At 35.8% G+C, this 10,387-nt stretch overlaps 1 protein-coding gene across 2 annotated transcripts; it reads right to left on the bottom strand.

Moving 5' to 3' along the window:
* Positions 1 to 6,030: 6,030 nt before the first annotated feature.
* Positions 6,031 to 9,512, bottom strand: LOC121853810 (general transcription factor II-I repeat domain-containing protein 2A-like). Of its 2 annotated transcripts, none has more exons than XM_042348511.1 (2): positions 9,103 to 9,512; positions 6,031 to 8,168 (listed from the first exon to the last, which is right to left on the bottom strand). In XM_042348511.1, exons 1-2 carry the CDS (start codon positions 9,120 to 9,122, stop codon positions 6,221 to 6,223), a joined length of 1,968 nt encoding a protein of 655 aa, XP_042204445.1. In that variant the 5' UTR covers positions 9,123 to 9,512; the 3' UTR covers positions 6,031 to 6,220. The 2 variants fall into 2 exon arrangements, with proteins under 2 accessions (XP_042204445.1, XP_042205235.1); XM_042349301.1 differs by having other exon boundaries at positions 9,313 to 9,512.
* Between the last annotated feature and the right edge of the window lie 875 nt (positions 9,513 to 10,387).

The following is a 10,387-nucleotide window of genomic DNA, read 5'->3' as shown; positions in this document are numbered from 1 at the left end:
GTTATAACACAAAGGGAAATTATATTATGATAAGCTGACGATATAGGTAACCATCATCATAATCCTATACACACGAGCGAGGATAACTTGTGACTGACACTTCAATACTTAGACAATAAATGTGTGTTTAAAGGAAGCGAGAATCTATCTGACTTGTGCAAAGTTTATATCATAAGCAAAACAATTATTACCAGGTATATATTTACGCTGGGTTAACTATGATTCATATCAATGGTAAAAACAATCCTGGTTCAAGAATATAGCCTTGTGGGAGATCTCGACTAAGGATCAGGGCGCTGGTAATTAAACATCCTGCTTCCTGTTTGTCCTGTAAGATATGAACAACTTGATAGTATGACTGTTGTCTGCCGTGTCACCAGCTTTAGAGAGGTAACTGATATGGCCTATTCGTTCTTAAAAAAAGTTGTTATCATCAGACTTGAATCGAGACTAAACCTTTGAAAGTTTGAAGCTATCCAGGTTAACACCTCAAGGAAATTATGGGTTGCAAAAGCGTAGAATAACAGATGTATATAATGGGGGTGATATCCTCGTGATTCGTATCGGAATTTTGTCATTACCTGAGTTAGCGTTTTTATATTGCTTGATCACATCGATTGGCTCGTCTTCAGTAACGGGGTAGAATTTCACTATGTTTCTTGTCTGTTATAACGAGAGGAATGAACCTAACCACGGGGAATTATAAAAGTTGAACAGCTTGCTTGTTGTTCATTGTACAAACTAAACTAAATCCATTGTTTTAATTTCCCTGACCTTAATTTCTAACGTAACTCGTATAATAAAAAAATTTCTGCGTCATGGTTGGATATTTAGAGGTTAAGATGACTAGCAATGCTTGTGGTTAATGAGTAACACTCAGTATTGGTGCCGCAGCTGACAGACTACTTCAAGCGTTGGCCTGCAGCTCGTCGTTCTACCCTCCACCTGCCGTACAGACAGCAGGAAGCGATGATATAAGCAATATAACATAATAACAGAGATTATACACTAAACGATACAATAACAGGATACATATATCATCAGGTAGGTCATGAAGTAATTTTTAAACACCTCAAGGCCTAGGGTAATTTTTTTCATGAATCTGTCCAAAAAGTTAACAACACTGTTTCTGTATAAGGTCCTGGTGTGTCTGTGAGGGATGAAGTTTTATGCCTTGCGTATACTTGTTTATCATTCTAAGGATGGTTTGACTTGTACTTAGGACGTTAAAGCCAGATGTCTTCAAATTTTAAGCTCATCTCTCTCTCTCTCTCTCTCTCTCTCGCTCTCTCTCTCTCCTTGCTAATTATAGAAAGCTGAAAAAAAAAATATATATGTATATATATATATATATATATATATATATATATATATATATATATATATATATATATATATATATATATATATATATATATATATATATATATATATATATATATATATATATCTGACAATGTGTTTAGAGCAAATGGGAAGTTCTACAAGCAAATATTTGGCATGAGCATGGGTAATTGTCTTTCTGCTCCTCTAGCCTGTATTTATATGGAGTTTTTTGAGTCTAGATTACTACCCATATAGTGGACTTTATTCCTCCATGGTATAGATATGTAGATGATGTTCTTTGTCTTTGGCCTAAAAACAGTGACCCATTGGAATTTTTAGACAAGCTTAATAATATTGTCCCTAGTATCACATTCAAAATTGAAAGAGAACTAAATGAATCCCTTCCATTTCTTGATATGCTTATCATGAGAAATGGCCAAAACTATAAATTTAAGGTATATAGAAAGCCCACACAGGTAGACAGTTTCATTCACTTTTTATCCAATCACCTTGAGTCTACCAAAATGTCAGTTTTTTCTGCTATGTTCCTAAGATGTCTGCGTATTTGTGACTCTGAATTTATTGACGATGAATTGAAACACATTCGTTCTATTGCACAGAAACTTGGGTACCCTTCTGTGTTTGTTGATCGTTGCTTTAAAAGGGCTAAAAAATCCTTTCATTCCTCTGTAACCAGACAAGTTCCTACACTTAAGAATATTTTGACTCTGCCCTATCGTGATGAATTTGTCCCTTTAGTTCGGTCCCTCAAGCTTTTAAATATTAATGTTGTTTTCAAGTATGACTCAACCATTACCAATATGTTAATAAGGAATAGCCCAAGTTTGAATGTAAATGGAAGTGTTTATTGTATTCCATGGTGCCAATGTTCTGTAATTATGAGGTCAGACAGGAAAAAACACTGCAGCTCAGAATCAAACAACATAAGAGAAAATATCAGAACTGCATCTGAAAGAAAAGCTTTGTTCGTTCATGTTAGGAATAACACCAATTCTATTGCTTTTGGGAAAAAAGCTTTAGAAGTATTCAAATCATCTTGTGTCACAGAAAGACTTGTTGAAGCGTTATTTGATTATGAATTAAAATCAATAAACCTTAGTGATGGTCAGTTCAAACCGATAATATGTTACAAATTTATTTGTTTGCGGCCCGTTGTTGATTGCTTTTGTAAAAAAAAACCTTTGATCTTGATGTATGATAGTTATTTTGTGGGTCCCTTTTTTCTGACCTGACCTGTCTAGTCACGTCATCACCCTTCTCTTAAGCTCCTCTACGTGTATGTTGGTGTGGGGATTAGTGGATGTCATCATTATGACCTGACCTCATGTTTTTAGGTCACCCTGTATATTTAAGCCTCTCTGTCCATGTAATCCAGTTGCCTCTGAAGATGTCTTGAATAAAGACGAAAGCTAAGGTACTCCGTTGTTTCCATTTTCCCGTGTGATTTTATCAAGATATATATATATATATATATATATATATATATATATATATATATATATATATATATATATATATATATTGTTACGAGTTGGGGATTTAGAATATAGTTATACGTCTACCCAGATCCCAACAGGTAACAACAATAAAAAAAACAAAGACAATCGGACTATAAAAGGGTAGACAAAGGATGAGAGTTTTCGTTGTATATAATAGAGTACCATAAATCCCTTAACAAAATATTCAGCTTATAAATTACCCTTAACCAAACTTAACCTAAACATTAACAATATATACATATTAATAAACATAAAACAATCTCGAAGCAAGTGGACGTGGGGAAATTAATACAAGATAATAGTACTTAAGTGAGGAGCTGAGATGGCTGACGAGTAAGGCTGAGTATTGTAGAAGACGGTAGGTAGTCACTGCACGTAGGTTTAGAGGATAGATGATCCTGTGGTCACTTCCCAGAGCCAAGTCCCTCTCCTCGAATTGGAGCTGACAAAGAAGACTTTGAGGAGGTGACGCAACCCAGGATATGGAGAAGGGAAACCTCGGAGTGGTAACTAAGACGAGTCATACACGTGTCTCGTCCCTAGATGGCGTTGCTCGTGGTGGTGGGTAGGTAGATCAGGCCAATAGATGGCGTGCTTCGTAGTGGTGAGGTTCAATATATATATATATATATATATATATATATATATATATATATATATATATATATATATATATATATATATGTATATGTATATATATATGTATATATAACCACAAGGCAACAAGAAAACACTGTATATATTAGCCTTGTCAAGTATTACTCCTTAGTCTGTACTCACCCCTGAAGATGTGAATTACACGAAAGCGCTTGGGAACTTCGTGTTTTCTTGTTTCCTTGTGGTTATCAGTGTGTGCATATATATATATATATATATATATATATATATATATATATATATATATATATATATATATATATATATATATATATATATATATATATATATATATATATAATTTTTTTTTAGGAAAAAATAAGCTCCTTTTTCTCAGAGAAGTTGTGAAATTTAAGGGATTGAATCTTAAGAGAATTAGGGCAGTGGATATTTCAATATCTGATAAACTGCAATTTTTTTAAAGATTTTCCGAGAGAAGAATATTAGACACAGACATACTGTAGATTTGAGTGAAGAATTACTCCAGAATTATTAAATAAGAAGAAATAAAGGTTCAGATATCGCAGGTAAGAAGTTTTCAGGGGCTGGGTTTATCGAAGAATTTCAAAGAGTGACCAAGGGAATGTTTCGAAGTGTGTTGTCCATAGAGTTAGGGGAGGTGGGAGATAAGGAGGGGGCGGGGGGGTGGTTAAGAGCCTCAGCTGTGACGAGTTGAAAGGAGTTGGTCAAGAGAAGTAAGTTTAGTGCTGCAGACGGAGAAAGTTGAAAGCTTTAGGTCTGATGACGAATGAGAGAAAGTAAGAGACTTTAAGCAATTAGTTAATTAATCGCAATGTCTTCTTGGGCAACACAGTAACACATTACCTAGAGATCACCTGAAGATTTCTCCTCCATCTTGCTTATATTACCTGAAGACCCCCACCCCCCCCCCCTCTACCTTATATCACCTTAAGATTCCCCTTCTTGCTTATAACACCTGAAGATGAACGATCGTAACGCTAACCTAACCAGGCTTTCCCTGGGGAGAGTTAGGATGGTTAATCTTAAGGATAGTCTGAAGACAAATCTGAAAAAGTTCCAAATCTACCCCCTCACCTGGAAGGCGATTACTCCACACCGTAATACTTGGAGGATCACCACATGAGAAGGTCTCAATACTTTCGAATTAGCTCGATTGCAAACGGAGTCAAACAAGCGCCAGCGCCGTAAAGACACTGCTGCGGCCCCTCCCACACTAGATGGAGCCATCCACATGTGAAACATCTGTGAACGACTCTGCCGATCCCTTATCGGCCTCTTTAGTCACCTTAAAACTCACCAATCTAGGTGATATCCTTAATAACTCCTATCATTGTATCATAGCTGGATGATCGTCATACTCGATTCCGAGTGACAGCAAAGTAATGTGTGTGTGTGTGTGTGTGTGTGTGTGCTGAAATGGGGGGATATCGGCGTGTGGGGGTGTGGGGTGTGAGAATAAGATGAAGGGTGTGTGGGAGTAGGAGGAGGGTTGTGTGGGAGTAGAAGGAAGGTTGTGTGGGAGTAGAAGGAAGGTTGTGTGGGAGTAGAAGGAGGGTTGTGTGGGAGTAGAAGGAGGAGGAGTGTGTGGGAGTAGCAGGGGAAGTGTGTGGTAGTAGGAGGGGGATTACGTGTCAGTAGAAGGAGGATTGTGTGTCAGTAGGAGGAGGAGTGTATGGGGGGGGATAGAGGAGTGTGTGGGAGTAGATGGATGTAGATCGTCAGGTGTAATGTAAATACAGGTGGATGACAGGATGGACAGCAGCTGACAAAATTGACGGAGGCGAGAGGTTGTAAGTGACAAGATTCGTGTTGTATAAAATGGGTTCGAGGGATGACTCACGAATTGTAATGTGTAAAGGCGACATGTAATGGGAATAAGACTCGGAGTTGTACAATAATATACAGAATTGATCAAACTCTTTGCTGTACGATGTGTTAGGTTGTAAGGTCTTGGCTGTACGATGTGGTAGGTGGTAGGACTCTCGGCTGTACGATGTAAGACTCTCGGCTGTACGATGTAAGACTCTCGGCTGTACGATGTTCTAGGTCAGGGGTGGGCAACCTTTTTGAGTGTGTGTGCCAAAATCGACCAAATCTTTGATAAAAAATTTTCTTTCGTGCCAACCAAAATTTCCGGGTCACATATTATTTGGTATCTTTTACGTAATGGGAGAACCTTTTCAAATAATCAGAAATCACACCGGGGTGGTAAAATCAGAGAGTTTTGTAAGAGTGATTTTATAAATCATGGGATATTGAATGAATGTAAAAATTAGTGACAGAATTTTTACTTAGTGGTTGTTCTTCCCTGTTGTTAGCGTGGATGTTTTATATTAGCATTTCAGTGTAAATCTAGTTGTCATATACATCCACACAATTTAAAGACGTTATTTTTAGCATCAGCAAAAGAGTAAACAATATTTTTGATTTGTTTATCAGATCATTCAGCCATTAGTTTTTGTAAACTTTTTTCAGTACATTACAATACCAAGCTCAATATCGATTTACTCGACTAAAACACAATAAAAGGATATAAAACTAAAGATATTCTTTTATTGATTCTTAATCCTTTATGAATGATGCATAAAAACCACAGAGAAAATATAAAAGTTATTTTACCTACAAAAATACACACTGTATTATATTAAACAAAAGCGAATCCTTAATATTTTTAACAGAATACATCAAATGAAAATTAGAGAACGAATAATTGTGAACCTTTTCTTTATTTAGAATCAATGAGACTTCTGCTGCTGCATCCCTGATGATAGATAATTTATATCCGGTTTATATTTTGTAACCTTGAGAGATATACATGCGCTGCTAGTTTCATCAGTAAGGCTACTTCTATTATGAGACTTAACAGAGTTCATCACTGAGAACAATGATTCACAAGAATATGTAGATGAAAAAATGGATAGTAATGTTGTTGCAAGTTTTTTTAAACAGACAAAAGTTTCTGGAATAGTATTCCAAGTCCTCAGTACCTCGTTTTCGGCATTTCTCTCTCTTACTCCCTTCTCTAATCGATCCTTTTCAATACTTTCCAAGTCAGCTCTAAGCTCAACAAATTTCTGCCTCCAAATTGAGCTAGTTTGAAATTCAATCAATTGCATTTCAAAATCCTCCATATCTATCCATGAAAACTTCTGCAAGTTTAGTTCATACAGTTTTATACTGTCTGGAAACTTAATGAATTTTGCAGTCTCTTCTAATTCTCTGAACCTAGCAAATCTTGTTGAGAACTGCTCAACAGTTGACTCAATGATGTTTACAAATAGCTTCTGAAGACACTGGCAGTCTGTTTTGTCATCCTTTGTGAGATCATTGATGTATTTCTTTAGGTTTGGAAAGTATCTAAATCTTTCACTATCTACATCCCTCTTAAAAACTCCTAGTTTCATTTCAAATGCCTTTATGTAATCAAACATAACATCAAGTGTCTTACCAGAGCCTTGTAATTTAACATTTAAGTCATTTAAATGTTCACATAAATCTGCAAAAAACATTAGTTTACAAACCCACACGATGTCAGACATTTCTTTATAAGACATTTGTTGGTTAATCAGAAAGAGATTTATCTCATCCATGCATTCAACAAATCGTTTCAAAACAAATCCTCGACTAAGCCAACGAACATTGTTGTACATTGTTAGTCCTTTGTACACCGAATCCACCTCATTCAATAAATTCCGAAATTGTCTTTTATTTAAGGCACGTGCAGAAATGTAATTAACAACCTTGGTGACTGTTTGCATCACTTCTTGAAGTTCCCTTAGACCAGCTTTAGCACATAAAGCCTCCTCATGTATGATGCAATGAAAACCTATCAGCGGATGACCAACATGTTTTGCAAACAGATTTACAAATCCTGCTTCCTTACCAATCATACTGGGTGCACCATCTGTTGTGACGGATACTACTTTTGAAATGTCAATTTGTCGAATAGATAATTCGTTCACAACTGCTTTACATATGTCAGCCCCAGTGGTACGCTCAGGTAGTGTTACAAGGTTAATCATCTCTTCGCATACCTCATCATCCCTACAAAATCGAGAAAAAATTGCTAGCCTAGCTGATGATGTAATATCTGTGCTTTCATCAACACAAATAGAAAAGAACTTACATGAAGCTAAATCCTTTGTTAATTGGTCAGTTGTATTCATTTCCATCTTAAGTATCCTATCCTTAACTGTTTTTCTACTCACAGACAAATCTTTAATGCGCTGAATAATCTTGTCCTTTTCTGAAAGGTTATCAAAAAGGAAAGGAGCACATTCTAGCCATGCTTCTTTAATATACTCCCCATCACTGAGTGGCTTTCCATGTTGGGCAATAACTTTTGAAACCTCAAAACCAGCAGCAACTAAGTTGGAACTTGGCCTACCTGAAATAAATTTCATCAAAACATCAGACTGTTTTTTTGTCTTAATCATTTCACGAGAAATTAATTCTCTTCGTTCTTGCTCAGTTACATTACTTAAGTTTTTATGAACAGTTTCAAAATGTCTCTTCACAGAAGAAGTCCTACAAACAACTGATTCAGAACATAAAATGCATAATGCTTTATTATCTTTCTTAATCATGCCAAATTTTTCAGTCCAGTATTCTTTAAATTCTCTAATATCCTCTTCATTTGTATGACATCGTTTCTTGGCTGGTGGTCGTGACATTCTGTACAATCTGTAAATAAGGGGTAGAAAGCAATCATATGATGTGTAAAAAAATAATTGCTCTCTTCGCACACTTTCCAACTTTAAGTTATACTTACTTTTAACACCAACAGCTATTTCATGATTTTTGTGTGGTTATATAGTAGAATGCGTTAATACAAAACTATTTTCTTTTGTAACACTTTTGGTAGAAATGCATAATAACCGAGACATTAATTTATAAATTATTAAAAATATAAATAAAGAAATAAATCTGTATATATATATATATTCTGTATTCACATAGTATTATAGTAGAATGCTTAATACAAGATTATTTTCTTCTATAACACCTTTGGCCAAAATGCACAATACCTGAGTTATTATTTTATGAAGCATTATTATAAAAAAAATAATATCTCGGTTATTATACATTTTGGCCAAAAGTGTTACAAAAGAAAATAGTCTTGTATTAATGTATTCTACTATATAACCACACGAAAAACATGAAATAGCTGTTGGTGTTAAAAGTAAATATAACCAAAACCGGTTCATGGGGTGTAAAAATGTGGACAGAGACTTGTGGACTCAGACATTCTCTTCACAATCACTCTCTGCATACATATACCAAGGTTTATGAAAATCAGTTGGTGGATAATAAAAAAAATAAAAAATAAAATAAATTGGTACAATTATAGGCATGCCTACACAATGCAAATCAACGAGAAAGGCATGCATGCTATCTGATCACGTGCAGATAACACTTCATAATCCTGAATATTAATAATACATTTCCCTTAGCTTTAATAATAACTTATGTTTATGGCACATACAGTATGCTGAAGAACAGGCTTCATTAACCTCTTTTGGACCTTCTGACCAGTGTGCCAGATATGTCACGCTCCATAAATATACTCACTACCAACAAGTTCATAAAATTTTCAGCAAAGGTTTGCTTTACTCACTTAAGCGGGGTGAGATCCATTATTCAGCTTAAAAAAGGTCACATTTTAGGGGCAAAATTTAAATCGCCTTGCTAAGGTAAGTTGCGCCAAATTTTCCTTGTGCACAGGAGTATACAGATTCAGCAGTGTCTTAGGAACATCGATAAATTTATGGGTAAGCATGACAAACACTATGACAGCTGATAATTTGGACAGTAAATAATAACTTACTTGCACGTGGTCAGCGATTCTCCCTCTTGCTATGTTTACTTTGCTGGTTCACACTTCACACATTCACCACCAGAGGAACAATGATTAGAGAGAACGGATATGCATGTGACATTTATGGGACACTGAGCAAAAAAGCCATGTTCCCTTCCATGAAAGTTAAGACACCTTTTAAGTTAATGTGCCATATAATGACCCAGTGATGTAAAAGAGGTTGACTTTTGATATAATGTTTTTAATGCAATCTCTGATAGCCAGATAATTATTACAGATCTTGGTGTAATATTTGTTTTTCTTTTAATTAAATTTAAACATTCATATAGCTGAACTTGGATTTTGCTAACCGATAAATTCTTTGCGAAACTGCAAAACTCGAAAAAATATATAAAATATTAATGATGGTAAAGGAGTCACACCACGTCTGGCCGCATGGCTAATTATTTAACAACAGAACGGGAAACAATCCTTCCACCCGTTGCCGCCAAGGCGGCATGCGGTTGCCATATAAAGGTTTTTTTTTATTGAGGTGAGCCCCGGTCTCGCGTGCCGGAAAGAAGCCGTTAGCGTGCCATGTTTGGCACGCGTGCCAAGGGTTGCCCACCCCTGTTCTAGGTGGTAAGACTCTCGGCTGTACGATGTGCTAGGTGGTAAGACTCTCGGCTATAAGATGTTTTAGGTGGGTAAGACTTTCGGCTGTATGATGTGTTGGGTGGTAAGACTTGTTGATGATGAAACCTATTCTATAATAGTAGAAACAATACATTAACATTATTGGTTGTTCCCTGCGTTTAATTGGATTTTTTTTCTTCAGTTAATACCAGAACATTACACACCTTCAATTGATTATGTCTCTTGGTGGTATAAACTCCACTATTGTGAACACTCCCGAAAGCAAAACAAAATTCAAAGCGTAATGTGTTTTATCTGATTTATCTGAAGAAACCTTGTATTAGTATTGAAAATTTCCGCTCAGAAAGTAAACCCATGTATAGGTAAACTGATGAAGGGTTCGCTCTGTTGCAAAAATAAACATTCGTTGTGTTTACGGTCGTACATAAAGCAAAGTTCACCTAATAAC

The sequence above is a fragment of the Homarus americanus genome, unplaced genomic scaffold (assembly GCF_018991925.1).
Source record: "Homarus americanus isolate GMGI-L3 unplaced genomic scaffold, GMGI_Hamer_2.0 scaffold30581, whole genome shotgun sequence".
Taxonomy (NCBI): Eukaryota; Metazoa; Arthropoda; class Malacostraca; order Decapoda; family Nephropidae; genus Homarus; species Homarus americanus.
Note: the sequence above shows the minus strand (reverse complement) of the source record. Positions and strands in the feature narration are given on the sequence as shown.